The following is a 17,466-nucleotide window of genomic DNA, read 5'->3' as shown; positions in this document are numbered from 1 at the left end:
ACTTCAGCATATTACCTCCGTTTATATGATGTCACTACATCTCAGCGGCTGCTGTAATCCACTAAGGAAGGGCCTCTCTTTCACTTCAGGTTTTGTTGTGACAAAGTTGAAGAGGCCTTTATATAGGTCATGCACTGCGGTCCATCCAGTGCCTTAAGTTATTTTAATGTCATATTCATAGCAGAGACATCTCCCAAGTCAACCTGATCAAGTCACTTGGACATTTAGTCTGGTTTAATTTGACTGATTCACTGTGTCTACTGAGCTGTTAAAAACCTGTATGTACAGCACAGCACTCTGTGCAACACATATCACAGAGGTCATACATGTATGCATAGAATATTGTGCACTGATGGCATTGCCAGCCAGGACCATGTGTATGCATTGTATCGCTGAAGCATGTGGGTGTTCAGTGTGTGTGTGTGTGTGTGTCTGTGCGTGTGGTCCTCAGGCAATGGAGAGTGGTGACAAAGAGTTGACAGAGGGCCGTAGAGATTTAGGGCGAGGTGCCAAAGAAGTCAAAGAGAAACGTGTGTGTAGACACACACACACACACACACCTCGTCGTCTGATCTTGGGGGACATCTGCTCTAGTCCGGGTCACTGGCAACGAGCGCTTGGTTGGGCTCAAAAGTATCACCACGGCAACCGCATCGCATAATCCCATTCCGTCCCATCCCACCCAGGAACTGCGTGCGGCGTGATTGGCCCGTTCCCCCTGGGGCACTGAGGCGGCGACTCAGGCGCTGTCTGCTTACTCGCTGTGTCAGCTATGGCTCCGAGTCTGTGTGCAGAGAGCGAGCAGAGCATTAAAGGAACGTTTGGCGCATTTTGGCAGGAGACGGTGTGAATTATGCAGACGCACCCCTACTGTGAGTGTGTCTGTATGTGCGGCGTTGCCAGTGTGGGAAGAACAAGCTACTCTAAACAGATACCGACTCTTTTGTCCGGGCTTTTCTGACTCACTTAACCTAGTCATGAAAGTTTGTCTGCCCACCATTTTTTTTTTTCTGGTGTCAGAAAACTCTCTTTCTTTACCTTTTCCTAGAATTTATATACAAGCATTATATAACACTAAATATACTGGACTCAAATTCCCTTGTATGTGCACTGTGTACCTGTTTTTCCAGTTAAACAGATTCTGGTTCTGAAACTACACCGCCTAATGCCAGCAGCTTCTTATAATCAAATAATGACAAAAGTCCTTAATCTTTGCTTTCATCTCTTTTTTTCTCCTCCATCTCTTCTCTCATACAAACTTTAGCTTTTATCAGTCCCCTCATTTCTCATACACGAGACAGATTAAACTGGCTTTGAATTGCAATGTCTACCTTCACAGATCTTTCTCCCATCACACCATGCTCTCCCACCCCCACCCTCCCCACCTTCATCACTTTCTTTGTTTTCCTGAAGAATCAAACAGTCTAAATTAAAACACAGCTGACAGTTCTGCATCCAGTTTCATTGCTGCTCCTTGCTGCCTACTCCTATGATTCCTACCTCACTTACAAGCATCCCCCCTGCCCCCCCTTCCGTCCCTCCCTCTCTACCTCCCTCTTTCACTCCAGCTGTCAGGAGGCTTCATTATTAAAGATTCATTGCAGAGTCTGGGCAGCTCTTCCAAAAGCTTTTGTCAGACAGACTGAATGCCTTAAATCTCACTGTCACTAACTGGATGTGACATAAAGACTTGCATAAATCCACATGCACACTCACAAATACACACACACAATTTCCTTCTGGTTTGTTTCACGAATTCACTACCTCGCTGCTTTTTAATTCAGATTGTCTTATCAGTGTGGATTTCTAAAGCCTTGTTAAGTGTTTTACCAGTTATTAATCAATATTGTAAATATTTGACATGCAACATGAAATGTTTGACATTGCTTTGTTTTGTCAATATTGGATTTTCTGCATTACCAATTTAAGTAGTATAAAAAACACATATGTTCACATAATGTACCTTAGTTAATGTGAAAAGGAAAAATGGTGCCTTTGTTTACTAGTTTGTTTCCACCTCAGGTGTAATGCATGCTTTGCTATATGTGCTTCATACTAGGGTTGGGCGATTGGACGAATATATCGACTATCATCGATAGTTTTTACAAGGGCGATTTATTTATTTATTTGCCCATGAGTAAGTTTGCTAATAATGATGGAGCTAATTGCAGCAGTCAACAGAAAAAAAATTAATAGCACTGTTTTAACAGCACTCTCTTACATCTGCGTCCTCAGAGTGCGCTCAAATACTTGTTGATGGAGCTGCAGAAGCTGGTGATAGTCTAGCATACTCAGCCGGATGGTGGACACATGCATGCTCATGCAAGTTAGTCGTGTTTTTCTGTACTTTGCTCGCATTCTACGTCTGCACAGGCGGCACACCACTTTGGTTACATCCATAGGTTTACCTGTTTCATCCGGTTTAAAGCCAAAGAAATCCCAAATTGGCGACTTTATATTTTTTTAGTGCTGTCAGTATTTACACGCCGTCATCACGACTAACGCGATTAACAATTAACCCGTGTGGAGCGCAGATTGAGTCAAAATCCCTGAAATGGCAGTTTGTCAAAATTTTGTTCATTCTGCGCTCCAGATGGGTTGAGAGTAGGGCTGCCACAAATGATTATTTTGATAGTCGACTAGTCACCGATTATTCTTGCGATTAGTCGACTAATCAGATTATGCATCCATTGGACGTAAAACGTACAGATTATTGCAGCAGCATGCATCTGCTCTTATACAACTATCATTAGCTTACAGCTTTAAGTGTTTAAGGTATGTGAAACTAAAAATAAAGACAAGATGATAGTTTATTAAACTTTTAATGAAATTTCAAGTTTGAAGCCACCCGAAAACAAATATAACAAAATAGCATTTTGTGCTCAGTCCTCACAACTATATTGAACTTTGGGACTATATAGTCAGTATAGCAATCTACACGAGATTATTGTTCATAGCCAGGAAAGTTAGCTTTTCTACATGTTCTGCAGAAAGGCTTGCTCTCTTTTGAGAGCAGATGTTCCCTGCTGTGGAGAAGATCCGCTCCGATGGGGTGGAGGTTGCAGGAATGCACAGAAAAGATTTAGCTAGCTTTGATAGTGTGGGGAAACGTCCCTCATTTTCGCTCCACCATTTAAGAGGATCATCCTTTTTAGAAACTGTGGCTTCTTTAAAGTACAGCTGAACTTCACTTCTCACAACTTGGACATCTTGGTCCTCCTTAGATGCTTCTTCCTCATTGTCACCCTGACTGTCTGTGTCAGACTCAAGGAGGTTGTCCAGAGCAGTCTTTTCAGTTCTACCTGAACCATTGGCTGTCTGCACTTTTGCATGCTCATGTGTCCCAGCATTTGCTTCTTTGACAGCAAGCACTTCAACAGTCCCTTGCACTCTGATGACATCTTCAGGAGCCAAAAACGTCAACTTTCTGTATCTGGGGTCCAAGGCAGCTGCGAGAATAACAGAGTTTTCTTTGTCTGCTGAGAAAGTACATATACTCCCCCATCTCTGTGTTATGCCTTTTTCTGCACTGGCAATGAAAGATTTTCCTGAGCCCGTCTCCAGTTGGCTTTGGTGTACAGCCCGTGTCAGCCCTTTGACCACCTGTGGAAGACCTGAAACCGTTGTGTACTTCTGTCCACTAAGGTAAACAGTAGCAGTCTCAAAAGGTGCCAAACCTTGCTTCAGTTCTTCAAGCAGCACCCACTGCTCTGGCTTCAAGTCGAAGTAGTGTTTCCCCCTTGGCGTTACCTCGGGATCTGAAAGAGTGGCAGTGAGAGGCCAGCGCTGTTCGAGGAGTCTTTCTATCATGTGGAATGTACTATTCCATCTTGTACTGACATCTTGGATCAGTGTATTTTTCTTCACATTCATTTGCTCCTGTTTCATTTTTAGTCTTGTACTAGCCAGCTCGCTTCTCTTAAAGTGCTCCACTAGCTGCCTAGCAGCACCTAGTGCTCTGCTGATGGTGGTTTCTTTGAGAGCAGTATTGACTATGAGCTGGAGTGTGTGTCCAGCACAGCGGATAGAGGCCCATCCATGTTTTTCTTCAAGAAGTCGCATTGCTGCCACCATATTGGAACCACTGTCATGTACTACTGCTTTTATTTTGGCAGGCAAGATGTCAAACTTTGTTAGCACCTCTTCCATCCATGTCATTATATTGGCACCAGTATGCCTCTCCTCAAGAGGCATGGTATCAAGGATGAAGCTCTTCATCTTCCAATCTTCACTCAGGAAATGGCAAGACACACCAAGGTAGGCCTCTGTTGCACGACTGGTCCAGACATCAGCAGTCAGGGTGAAGAAACCTTTGACACCACCAAGGGTCTGCTTTACCTAAAGATATGAGATGATTTGGAACAATAGTAAGCATTAGGGAAATATATTACAGTATATTTTTTCATTATTAATAATGCTTGTCAGTTTATGCATTAAGATTTGAATTTACCAATTGAATAATTCAGTTACATCAAATACACTTACGTATGTTAAACAATAAACATTCAACATATCAGTAAAAAAAAAAAAACAACAACAACTTTCCATTACATGCTTTAACCAAGATTAATTTATTGGTTCCTCAGTCAGCAAGCTCTATATTATTTCATCATGAAATGTATTACATTCTAATACAAATTGCTATTTTGTTTTGTGGTGTGAGAGAGTGGAGAGAAAGAGAAACCAACCTTCTCAAAGGTAGCATATTTCTTTTCCATCAATTTGGTGAAGTGGGATCGGCCTGGTAGGTAGTTATCATGGTAATGTGGGTTGAACTGCTTGATCATCTCTTTGAAACCTTGATCATCAACCATAGACAGGGGTCTCATGTCCGTCACCAACATGTTCAAGATTGATTCAGTCAGGACATCTGCTTGCCGAGGTGTACATGTTGTTGGCTTGGTGACAAAGTCGTCCATTGAAGACGAACGTATTTTTTTAGCAGTCCTGTAATGTTAACAGCTATTAATATAAGCAATAATAAATAGTGCTCTCAGCGTTAATCTCGTCAATACGATGTTAACGCGGCAAATCCCCGTTAGCGCGAAAACGCGGTGCGAGGGCTGCATGGCACTGACTAACGGGGATTTGCCGCGTTAATGCGGTTATGGCGTTAACATCATACTAACGAGATTAACACTGACAGCACAAATAATTAGCAGCTTGCTGTTTACAATAATGTTAGCAGCTAACTAGCCAATTAGCTTACCGAGACGACTGTACCACTTCGTCGTCGGATGCCACGACGTGCTTCCTTTTTAGATGCTCGTGCATCGCCGTTGTACTGCCATGGAAGGCAAGTTCCATTTTGCAGATTTTGCATTGGACCTTCTTTTCTTTTGTTTGGTCAAAATGCTCCCAGACTTTCGAGTTCCGTTGCCGAGTAGCCATGATAACGGAGACTGCTTCTTCTTCTTCTTCTTCTTCATCTTTGCCGTTTAACGGTATCCTTGTAGGTGCATTTCCGCCATCTTCTGTTTCAGTCCGTTATTACACTCTTAAATCTTACTGTTATTCCTGCACCTTTCAGGATTTTACGGCATTTAAACGATGTGTCGACTATTAAATTAGGCGTCGACGATTTTGATAGTCGACGTAATCGTGACTAGTCGACTAATCGTGGCAGCCCTAGTTGAGAGTGTTAAAAATTTTAATCGTGATGACCGCGTTTAAGGTGCGTTAACAGTCGCCCATTGGCGATTGTTGGGCTGATGATTGGAAAATTTTTACATATTCCCTTCAAGTTCAGATCATGTAATGATGAAAAACCCAAGAGCTACATCTCAGAAGCTACAGGCTGCAGTTAGCATGATAAATGTGAAAGTTCAGTACAGTTACGAGGATAAAGCCAGTTCTTTCTAAAAAGAACACGGCAGCATTGCTAAGGTTTATGCAGTTTCATTTGAAGAAACCACAAGATTTCTGGAATGATGTACTTTAGATATTTGTCCATGTTTGTAAAAAAACAAGCACAGCGTATCAGCCAACCTCATGCTAACTGTTCAGCACGGTCATGGAGGGATAAGGATTTGGGCTTGTTTTGCAGCCACAGGGCCAGGACACTTTGCAGTCATGGCGTCGACTGTGAACTCTTCTGTTTAGCCTCCAATTATTCAAATTGGAGGCTAAAGCTTGGCTGAAATTCAGTCTTACGTCAGGACAATGATCGCAAGCACAGCAGCAAATCTATAGCAAAACGTGTGAACATGGAAAGAATAAAGGTGCTGCAGTGGCCAATCAAAGACTAGACCTGTATGTTTTTGGGCTCAGCCATTTAGCGACTGAAATAATGATGTTCTCAGCTTCATATACTGAGCATTTTCTCACCTAATAACTTGTAGCAGAGTCAATTTGCATGACAGGGCAAATTGCAAGTACAATAAACTCACAACATTAGTTTTTTTTAAATTAATTTTTAAGTTTCACGTAGATTTATTTCATAGATGTGCACAATTTACTTTTATTTAAATCCACACTTTAAATAGATTTTTTTCCTGTAATTTATTTATAAAGTTTGACTTTAAGATTTGGGTATCAGAAGAATTTGGAGGTTTGTTTCATATGCTAGAACATACAGACAGGTTTTTATCACTGCATGCAGTTGATTTTGCTTGTTTGCACTGTTGTCAAGCCGTTATCCATTAATGACTTAGGAGCACAGTAGCCTTACGTGCAAAGATGAATGCAATTAGCTGGGAACATCTTACTCCAGCAATGATTTCAAAAGCTGTTTTCATCAGCTACAGATCAAAATGCCTCTGGACCTTCAATCAGTCAGAGCAAAGAAATGTGCCATGTAGGGCTGAGGTGACAATGTAAAAAGCCTACAGTGTGGTCATTATATCAAACACGCCTCATTTTAAATAAACAGTGGTGATTGGCTTGGCAAAGGCTTGTGGAAATCTGTTTTAATGGGTCGGGGGCCAGATGCATTCTGCCAAATGAAGCATAAGCTTGGATTCATCCATTTCCCAAGCTATCGGAAAGTATTTACTCCCACTGAAAATTGCATTAGAATATGTCAGGCTAAGAAATTTTCTAGTGGAGATCAAAAATTACATGCACACAGATGGTCGGAGGGGAAGACTTTAGCACATATGATATGAAGGAGTCATTTTAATTTTAACCGTTGAGGTTCTAAAATAAGATGTTCATCTTCAAAAGGATCCAGAGGATATATTAACTGTATATTTTTGATCATAGTTTTTTTTCCTGGGTTAAATCAGAAAGTGAAACAGAAAAACAGTAGTGTTTGTCATATATTACAGTTAACCTGCTATTCTATGCTTATTTCTCTTTTTGCTTTTGCACAGAAAAGCCCAGGAACAGCAGAAAAAGGTGGTAGTAGCAGGATGCGTTCCCCAGGCCCAGCCGAGGATGGACTACCTCAAAGGTCTCAGCATCATTGGGGTACGTGCACTTTCTGTGAACATCTGTGTATTTTGACTTGGCTGTATTAAAGGTGCGTCTCTTTATCTTCCTTTGTGTCCGATGACGAGTACAGACGGACACGCTTTTCGAGACTGATCGGGATGTCATTCACGGGGCAGCTAACCTTGCTCTGTCTTGGGCTCATTCTCTTCAGGCAGAACATTTCCCAGTCACAAATGTTCTGCATGAGAAGGAAGATCGGGTACATTAACTCCTGTACTATGGGGAGGTGTTATGGGTGAACAGAGACGGAGCTAGGAAAGGACACGTCAGTGATTCCTCAGCATAGACTGCTTCCTTTAAAGGTGGCATGGGGGCAGTCTAGCCTCTAGTTACTTTTGCTACTAGTATTAATATATTTTAGAGAGTACAAGCGGCAAACAGACAAATATGACAATAAATACATTTTAACTTGTTACTTGTTTAAACTGAGCTATTCTGCTTTGGTTACCAGCCACTGGTGAGTGATTGGAGTGCATAACAAAGAGATACAGAGCAGATGAATTATTCTGTTTCACCTTTGCTGTCACAGAAAGGAACTAATGGATATGTCAAGCCTGTTGTTGGTTAATAGCTAAATGAGTGTTCCTCATTGAATAATTGATTCAGTTCGTTGTTTGTTTGCTTTTCAGCACACTGCCACAGTGCAGCCTGGACAAAATCATCCTAACACTTCTATGCCTAACACATATACACAGTGGCCACTTCATTAGTTACACCTGTTCAGCTTCTTGTTAATGCAGACAACTAATTACCCGGTAACATGGCAACTATTGAGCGCATTGAGGCATGTAGACGTCAAGACACAGTGCTGAAGTTTAACCTGAAAGGTGCTTCACGTGACCTTGAATGTGACCTGGTTGAGAGTGCCAGTCGAGATAGTCTGAATATTTCAGAAACGTCTTATTTACTGGGATTTTCCCACACAACCGTCTCTAGGGGTTTACAGAGAATAATCCAAAAGCAGGAGAAAAAGAATGAGTGGCAGCTGGTAGGAAGGCAACGGTGAATCAAAAAACCCAAGGTATGCAGAAGAACGTCTCTGAATGCATAACATGTCTAACCTTGAAGCAGATGGGCAGTGCCATGAGAGCTCCTGTCAGCTAAGAAAAGAAAAGTGATGCTACGATTTGCACACGCTCACCAAACTTCATATGTTAGTGTCAGAAGTTGGAGTAAAGAACATGTAAACATGGATCAGTGCACACTGTGTAACAAACCCAGACATAAATATATGAGAATGCAGAGTCCCTCTGTATTCCCACAGTGGAACATGTAATGATAGTGGCAGTTGGTGGGTTATGCAAATTGGATGCAAATACAAGTTCAGAATTTGTGTATAGTGATTGCACCAACGGCCAGATAAGGAGTGTAGTTAAAAATAAATAGGCGGGCCTTCCTGTTGGATTCATTTTATGTGACCTGTGTGCGTATTGCCAGCTTTTCTGAGTGGTGTTTTATTGCTGTTGTGCTGTTTTGTTTGAGGTTGCTGTTTAATGACTGCAAATGTATTGTGTGAGCTTCATAGACAGTCACGCAAGACTGCAGTGTTTCGCTTTTCTTAACTAGACTTGTCGCATCCTGTAACTGCCATGCATCGCACACCTACGCACACCTACGCAGCGCTGGTTAACTAATCAGAGGATCGGAATGGGCATGCAAAGCTGTGAGCAGGAAATGTCACACCTCAGTATTTATGGTCCTGTTTTTTAAAAATATACAATTTTAATTACTTTATCGAAGGTTAATCCAAATACTATGGATGTCGCATTAGTGCTTGTCATTAAGTTATGGTAATAGAACGACAAACCTTAAAATAAAGCTTAAGCACAGGCAGAAATGTATGTCGTCCAGTAGACCTGTGACTGCCTTTTACATGCAACAAATGTGCTGAATATATCAGTATTTATCCTTTTCTTTCTATGGGTACAATGGAGGATTTAAAAACAGCCAAAGTTGAAAAGTGCGATCTAAATTAATAGCTGAAATGCACACCTGAGTTTTACTCTATGTAGGGACGCCTGCTGCTGCTCTGAATGGGCCCAGATTGCTTGACCATTACACTGAAAAAGGTTTTACTCAGGCATGTGGCATGCAAGTAACTGCTTCCTGCAAAGCACAGTGTGAATCTGAGTGTGTGTGTTTGAAAGGAGGCTTATTTTAAGTGATGGGCCTGAAGGCATTGAGAGCCAGTGCCAAGGGCCAGTGTAGAGTGAAAGTGAAGAGAATTCGAGGTGTGAGGGATGCTGGGAAGAGCGAAAGGAAAATAACAGCAGAAAAATGACCAGTTTTTTCCCCCCCTGTCACTACTTTAGTATTCTGTTTCTTTCTTTCTTTCACTCGTTCTGCTTCCTTTCCTCTTCATGTAATATCGGTTGGTAGATAAGTAAAGTTTGAACTCCTCGTTTAATATTCTGGCTCTTTTAGTATCCAGATTACCCTACTTAAAGTCTGCCTGTTATTAAACTGTGGCCTGTGGGGGCCTTGTTTATTCTCTTTATTAGTGCGGTGGTTCATTATAGTAGCCATTAGCAGAACTGCAGGATTTGTTTTCTATGTGAGACAATGAGGAGAAAAACACAGCTATGGACTTGGGTAATGCTTTATTGTTACCTATGTGGTCGGATCTATCACAGAACGTGTTTGTCAGTACATGCACAATAAACACTCAGTGGCATTTAGGAAATCCATATTCCTTAATCCTGCCTGGTGATTGTAGCTTTTTGCGCTTGTTTGTCTCTGCTCTTATTGCATATGGCCTTTGTGTATATTTGCATATCCACCTTGTTTAAATGTGGATCAGAGTATCAGTGTGTCTGTGGGTCGTCAATATCAGGGTTCTGTTTGACTGTGAAGACTTGGGTTTTCAGGATCAATAAAGTTTTCTCTTGTTTCTTTGTGTTACAGGTCCAGCAGATTGATCGAGTGGTGGAAGTAGTGGACGAGGCTGTTAAAGGTATTTTACCACAGAAAGGCACACACACACGCATTCTTGTTTTACGGTCTTTGCGTGGTCTTTAACGTAATGCTAACCACCGCAATTAAACTCAAAACGAAGGTCCTCTAACACAAATCCATATCCCGACTACAACACAAAACAAATTTGCACTTATGCATGGAAGGAATAAGATCCAAGGATGTATTATTTTATCCAACCATCCATCCATCCATTCGCTTCCACTCATCCTTTGGCAGGGTCACGGGGGGCACTGGAGCCTATCCCAGCTGTCTTAGGGCGAGAGGCGGGGTACACCCTGGACAGGTCGCCAGTCTGTCATAGGGCTAACACATATACACACATAACCGTTCGCACTCACATTCACTCCCGCATTCATACCTATGGGCAATTTAGACTTTCCAACTAACCTATCCCCACTAAGTGCATGTCTTGGGACTGTGGGAGGAAGCTGGAGGACCCGGGGAGAACCCACGCAAACACGGGGAGAACATGCAAACTCCACACAGAAAGGCCTAATGGTGGAATTGAACTCAGGACCTTCTTGCTCATGCTAACCACCGCGTGTATTATTTTAGTCTCTCCACTTTTACTACCTTACTACAGTCTACTTGACCAGTAAGAATCAGAGTGTATCACACTGCATCAGAAGAGCACATAATCAAATGCTGATGACTTAATATTATACTAACACTGTTAAAAAAATCAAAAATTATTAGCTATAATAGTGTTAAGGTTGTTAAAAAATGTAGTATTTTCCAAAGTGAATGGAAAGAGCATGCTTTTTATGTTGTCATGGTAAACTAAAAACAACAAAAAACAACAACATTTGACTAAATAATTGTTTTAAATGTGTATTTTAAAGCAAAAGTCTTCAGCTTTTGTTGAAACCGATCTAACTGTCTGAGCTGCTTCTTAAATGATCCTCTCTGTCTGAGCAGCTCACTGACAGACACACATGGCAGTTATAGGTCATCCGTTTAAACTGTTAGCGAACCACCACACTTAGCTGTTTAATGACGGTCAGAGAGAGTTTACAGTGTGAGTGAGTCTAGTCAAGCTGTCATACACCCCCAGCTGTTCTCTAATAAAGAACAGATTGAGTTTACACTGTGTGTGTGTGTGTGTGTGTGTGTGTGTCTGAGTGACTACTTTGCACTGCAGGGTTCACTCTAATGAAGGACAGCTGAACTAAGGCTTAATTTTACAATGTGTCATCAAGCCTAAACTGTGAGCCTACACACAAGCTCACAGTCACACATCTACTCTGTGACTTTTATTCCCCCTTTCTTCTCTGTGATTTGCTCATTCTGTCTTTTTTTCTCCCCATTTCTTTCTCCCACCCTTCCTACATCTTTTGATCTCTTCCCTTCCTCTCTTTCGCCTCTCACCCCCCGTTTCTTTCCCTCCCCTTTTCCTCCCACCATCAGCCCCTCCATAGAAACTAATTTCCCCAGTATCATTACTGTTCTTTATGACCTCGTATAAACTGAGAGCTGTTATTTCGTCTCAGAGGCCTTGGCATAAACCTTAAAGCTGGGGGATTTGCCTATCGTAATGGCTACTAAAATACTTACTTCAATGAACTGCTAATAGATACAGGTCTTTGCTGTGCCAAAATTGCTTGCAGGTCCTGTTTTCCACATGACAAGAGTACTCATATGCTTTTGGGGACTCGCTTCTTAGCGTGTGTGACTTTTTCATTTAGTTCCAGGCTTTAAATGAATTAAACATCCTTGATGTCATGAGGATACATCATAGTTGTAAAGCTGCTTTTTTATCATAGTGCATCTGTGCAATAAAGACTTCAAGTTACTACCTGTAGTATATGATAGCACGTGTTTTTATCCCGTCGTGTTATCTCAGCTTGACTCCCTGGCTTAGTCGGTGCATGCTCACTTATACAGTGTTATTTATTTGTTGGTGGTGGTGTTACTGTGGTTACGAGCTTGATTATCCAGATCAATTTGTTTTAGTTGTGCCACAAGTTAATTTCTTGTTAACAACAACCCGTGCTTTGACTCCGTCTTGTATTCCGAGCCCACTGGCAGTTCCATTTACGGAAAAACAAAAAAAGACACATTAATGACACCCGTGGATACACATTTTTACAAGGGCAGCTTTTATGATTCTCGGCAATGCTCAACAGACAAATACACACCACAAGAACAAATGAGTAAAAGAGTAAAATATTTTTAATCGAGAAGAATGTATGGAAAAACCCACAAAAAGATACTAATAATCTGATCTTGGGACTTTTTTATTATTAAGACTCCTAATATTCATATTCTTTCACTGAGAAATGCCCTTGGATAGTACTTTTTCACCTGATATTCATTTATCGTTAAGGAAACAGTTTATAGTTGGTGTGTGAATGCCACACAAAGACAGGGAGTAGGAAAAGCATAGTTAGGATAATTTATGTGTGCAGCTACAAATCAGAGAATATAACCTTGTGAGCCTTATTTCACCAGTATTAATAACCTGTTTATCAATGCAGAGGGAAAAAACTGAGCAGAAGTGTGGTTGAACAGATGCAGACAGATGATAGTAAGTGAAGTAAGAAGAAAGAAAAACTAGGACTTTTACTTATGTTTTAAGTCATCTGAAGATGTTCTGAGTATCGTATCCGCTCTGAGAGAGCCCCTCTAAATGTGACCAAAAAATCTTCCTTGTAAAGCATCAAAACCTGGATGACGTTTAAGGGAAGCACTCTTCGGAATTGTTGGCGTTGTAGCGCTCATGCATTTGATGCGTGTGTGAGAAAATTTCCCATCAAAACTGGTTGGTGTGAGATTTGGTCAGGACATAAACAGCTTTTTCAAAGACGGTCTTACATATTTAATAAAGAGTTAGGTTGAAAGGATAAATGGAAAAACAGGAAACCCTCCCGTCCTTCTCATCTGCCACCTCTGTCCCCTCTTTTCAATACATTCCCATCAGCTCTCCCCCATTCCTGCCTGCTACTTTACAATCAACCTAGAACCTCTGCTTATAAGACATCAGACACAGGTCAACAGGTCATCCTTTTAGCGTTCTACCTCTCCCTCCAAACCATCCATCTGGCTATCCTACACATCTTTCATCATCATCCAAGCATCTACAAATCTTAGCTTCACATCCATCTATCATTCCCTTTCCTTCCTTCTCTTTTCTGGTGTGTTTTAGTGGGACGTTATGAGTGGATAGGACATTTCTAGCAGTTTAGATTTAAAGGAAAGAAAAGAACAGATTGAGGAAAGTTGAGAAGGAAAAAGAGGAGGGCAGTCAGTCACAAGAAAATGTGGTATTAGTAGACGGGAGTGTGTGTGTCTATGACTATGCAGGGTTGCCCATCACAGCAGTTGGCCTCTGTAAACTCTGTAATTGAGATGACAAATAGTGAAGCGTTCTTTGGTTTTCTTCAGCAAGTCATATTAGCTATTTTATCTCTTGCTTCCCATTCATGGTCCCCTAGGCCCTGAAATTGAATTTGGCTTTGGGTACGTTCCTGGAGTGACTCCATGCTGGCAGTGAGATTATTTCTAGAGTCTTCTGCGGTAGTCACAGTGACAGGGGTCCTGTGCAGTATTAGAGAGCAAAGGAGTATGTGGGGAATGACAATTTCCAGTTTTATTAGAATGGACAAGCTCATTATTTGGGGGAAAAAAACATCTGGAAATCCAGCACCATACTGGTAATTGCTTTTTCCTGACAAGTCTGTGTTTGCAATTATGTTTAGTAAGTATATTTTCCCACCGCGCAGAAATAAATGTTCAATATGAAAGTAGAAAAAGAGGGAATTCTAAAAACAGATTTTACCACAAACCTGCACCGAAATTACTCTTGTGACTTTTTGTAGCCATTAACAGTTCACATATTCCAAATGTTTCAGGGCATTATTAGCACATGCATGAGTTTTCAATCCTTGTTTCATGACTGAGGGTGGATGCACAGATCCAGGGGAGGAAAAAAAAATGTGGGGCCAAATGTGGTCCAAATCCCAGCTGTTTTCCACAAGGGACATTTTTGTATTTCCTTGCTTGTACTGGGATATTAAGACCAGTCATGCATCAGCGATTGGCTCTTTGTCCTCCTCTGGGGCAGATTGTCATTTTTATCTACCAATTGATAACCATGCTTCCTGCTCTGAACCCACCCTCCCAAGAGACCCTTGTATTGCGGATGAAAACAGGAAGACAATTCCATCCCTCAGCGCCTCCATCTCACACACAGCTAGCTAGCAGCCTATTAAACAGTTAGAGAAGAGAGAGTACTGCGTCCCATTTCCACACACCAAAGGCTAGATGTCACTAGCTGTTAGGCTCAGCTGTGGATTTTCATTTGCCTTGGTTGACACTATGATAGCCAAATATAAATAATTTCTGTTAGTTCTCACTGTGAGTAAAGTAGAGGAATCCCCTTTTTCATTTCTAATATTATCAGTTTTTGGTTTTTTCAATTTTTTTATGTGACTTTATTCTTGGTCAGTCTATTAGTTTACCTCTTTTTTTCTTTTGAATGTTGACAAACAGTGTGGCTTTCTGCGTCTTTGTTCCCTCCTTTTTTACTTTTCCTGCCTTTGTAATTAATTGTATTCAGCTGGGCCTTATTACCCTCTTCCTACTGTGTTTCCATTGTGTTTGTTAACCCCTAGTCTGTGTGAGGTTGTTAGGCATAGGATGGGTCTGTTCTTTTTGGTTGTACTTTTTGTTGGATACCAACTTTTATAGTGTGCATGGGCACACGCTGAGGACCCCTCCCAACCCCAAAACAGTGTTAATGAGAGCCAGAGGCCCCAAAGTCCATTTCTGAGAAGGAAAAACCCTGTTTGCATGTGCTTCGATCTGCTATTATGTCTTTGCTCATTGTCCTGTTCGTACTAAATTTATCCACAGTAGATGAGAGCGATTTATTTGAGGTCGATTTTGCACAATGGGAAGTTTGATTTCTGTTTGGCATTTTGCTTGTGGGTGAAATGCAAATATAATCTCATTGTTTGCATTGTAAGTTTGATGAGAGACATACTCACGAGAGAGCAAGTGCTCTGACAACCAATACGGGCAAAATGTTTCTTATATTGTATTTATTTTTCTCTTTAGCAGTGCAATTCAGATTTGGCATTTAAAATACAGCAACAAAAATACTTCAGTGTGCCTTTTTAAACATGTTTGCATCCATCTGCACATGGACAGTAGTGTGATAGTCAGTCAGCGTTTTAGTAGGATCATTTGATTATGTGAGACGATTTGTTTTTGTTGTTTTTCAGGCCACTCGGTTCGTCTGTTGGGTCAGAAGAAAGATGGAGGCCGAAGACTTGGAGGAGCTCGACTGGACCTCCCCAAGATCAGGAAGAACCCTCTCATTGAAATCATCTCCATTAACACCGGGTAGGACACGGAGACACTAACAGAAAACACAGCCTAAAGTGTTTATGTTACAACTGAATACAGTTTTATTGCCTTCCCAGTTTGCTGCATGTGCATGTCGGTGTGCTCTCTCTTTGTGGTTGCTCAGCTACTTGAGCAGCGCATCTCTATGCCTAATTAATAAGGGTATTTTAAATCACTTCACAAGGTGTGCATGCGTGTATGAAATCTGAGTATGTTCATGAACATATATTGGTATTTATCAAGTGGAAATGTAATAGGAGTAAAGTAAAGTAAAATTTTATTTATATAGCACCTTTCAAGATAAAATCACAAAGTGCTTTACAGAGGCAGAAAACGGACATTAAAATCTAAAACAAAACAAAATCAACCAAAAGCGCGTTTAAACAGACAGGTTTTTAACTGCTTTTTAAAAGACATGACTGAGTCTACAGATCTCAAACTCAAAGGGAGTGAGTTCCAGAGTCTGGGAGCCACTGATACAAACGCTCTGTCACCTTTTGTTTTTAACCTTGTATGCGGGACAACCAGCAACCCCTGGTCACAAGATCTCAGGGACCTGCTGGGGTGATAAGAAAGAAGAAGATCACTTAAGTTGGAGCTACACTGTGCAGGGCCCTATAAGTCATGATTATGATCTTAAATTGGACCCTGAACTTGACAGAGCGCCAATGCAGCTGAATCAGCAGGGGAGTGGCGTGCCTAACATGCCTCTCAGTTTTTTCTCAGTGTACTATTACAAAAGCATAATTTTAAAAAACGCATTTTCTCCATCATCGCTGTGATGATCTGCAGGATCTTGCCTTTTAAGTCACTCCTAGTTAATTTAAAAATAGTTTTTCTACATTATATCTAAATTTTGTCAATTTATATACATTTGATAATTAAGTCTTAAATACACAGACTCTGAGACCTACATCCTCTTGCACAGCTGGACTTTATGGGTGAATTTTATGTTGTTTACAGATATGTGTCCTCTAACTCATGCACTATGTTCTCAGTAGACTAGTTAAAAAGGGTTATGACAGACTAATTCCTAGTGCTGGACCTCCACTGAGGATAATCCATCAATCATCCGAATGCATGTCTTCCGGGTCTATATATTAATGGCTTGACTCCCAGACCAAGTACTCTTGTACCAAAGCAATAATCCTCTTTATGAGTATAGCATTCTAGGCTTAAATGCACAGTATTTGTTCTTGTACAGATGTGTTCAGGCCCTCCTGCTTTTTAGCTAGCTGTCGAGTAAACAAGCTTAAGCTGTTCCTAAGCACCATTAAGAAGTTGTAGACTTCACATAATCAGCAGTGCATCGTCTCTTTCTTTGAACCTCTTGTGTTTACATTTATTACAGTCAGTGAGGGGGTTGAAGATTTTACTTGAATTACTAGTTTTCTCCTTGAATCTGTTGGACTACTTGCAGCAGCATTCTTATGCTTATTTTCGCACTTAACGTGATAAGATCATGCTTATCATGCTGCTGCTTAAAACTGTATTTGTTTTGTCAGCAAAGGTCTCCCTATATAGTGTCTGCAGTCATTGAAGTCATTATATGTAACATCAGTTTTGGTGTATAACCACTAGCATTGCTGTTGGTGGTAGTAAAATATATAGCCTGTTGTATTCCCTCACTTGCGTGCTTGTACTTCTAGAGCGAAGAGAGTATCATCCTTTACCTCAAAGATGTGTTCAAAGTGATGTTATTATTAC

General features: G+C 41.0%; 1 protein-coding gene across 4 annotated transcripts in view; it reads left to right on the top strand.

Annotated features, from left to right (window-relative positions):
• The window catches only part of cdkal1 (CDK5 regulatory subunit associated protein 1-like 1), a 253,646-nt gene that overhangs the window by 72,433 nt on the left and 163,747 nt on the right, over positions 1–17,466 (top strand). For 3 of the 4 annotated variants that reach the window (XR_014894368.1, XM_085291131.1, XM_085291130.1), the window contains exons 5-7: positions 7,314–7,410; positions 10,339–10,387; positions 15,636–15,756. Coding sequence is in view for 3 of the 4 variants with exons in the window: in XM_085291131.1 (XP_085147257.1) it covers positions 7,314–7,410; positions 10,339–10,387; positions 15,636–15,756 (267 nt within the window). In the remaining variant the exon portion in view is untranslated. Of the gene's footprint in view, positions 1–5,057; positions 5,297–7,313; positions 7,411–10,338; positions 10,388–15,635; positions 15,757–17,466 lie in introns of those variants that run through there. The other variant, XM_085291132.1, reaches the window with a different exon arrangement.

The sequence above is a fragment of the Mchenga conophoros genome, linkage group LG11 (genome assembly GCF_057382185.1).
Source record: "Mchenga conophoros isolate Kocher_MC1m ecotype Shallow Benthic linkage group LG11, M_conophoros_male_GT1.1, whole genome shotgun sequence".
NCBI classification, from domain to species: Eukaryota; Metazoa; Chordata; class Actinopteri; order Cichliformes; family Cichlidae; genus Mchenga; species Mchenga conophoros.
This window is presented reverse-complemented; position numbering and strand designations above follow the sequence as displayed.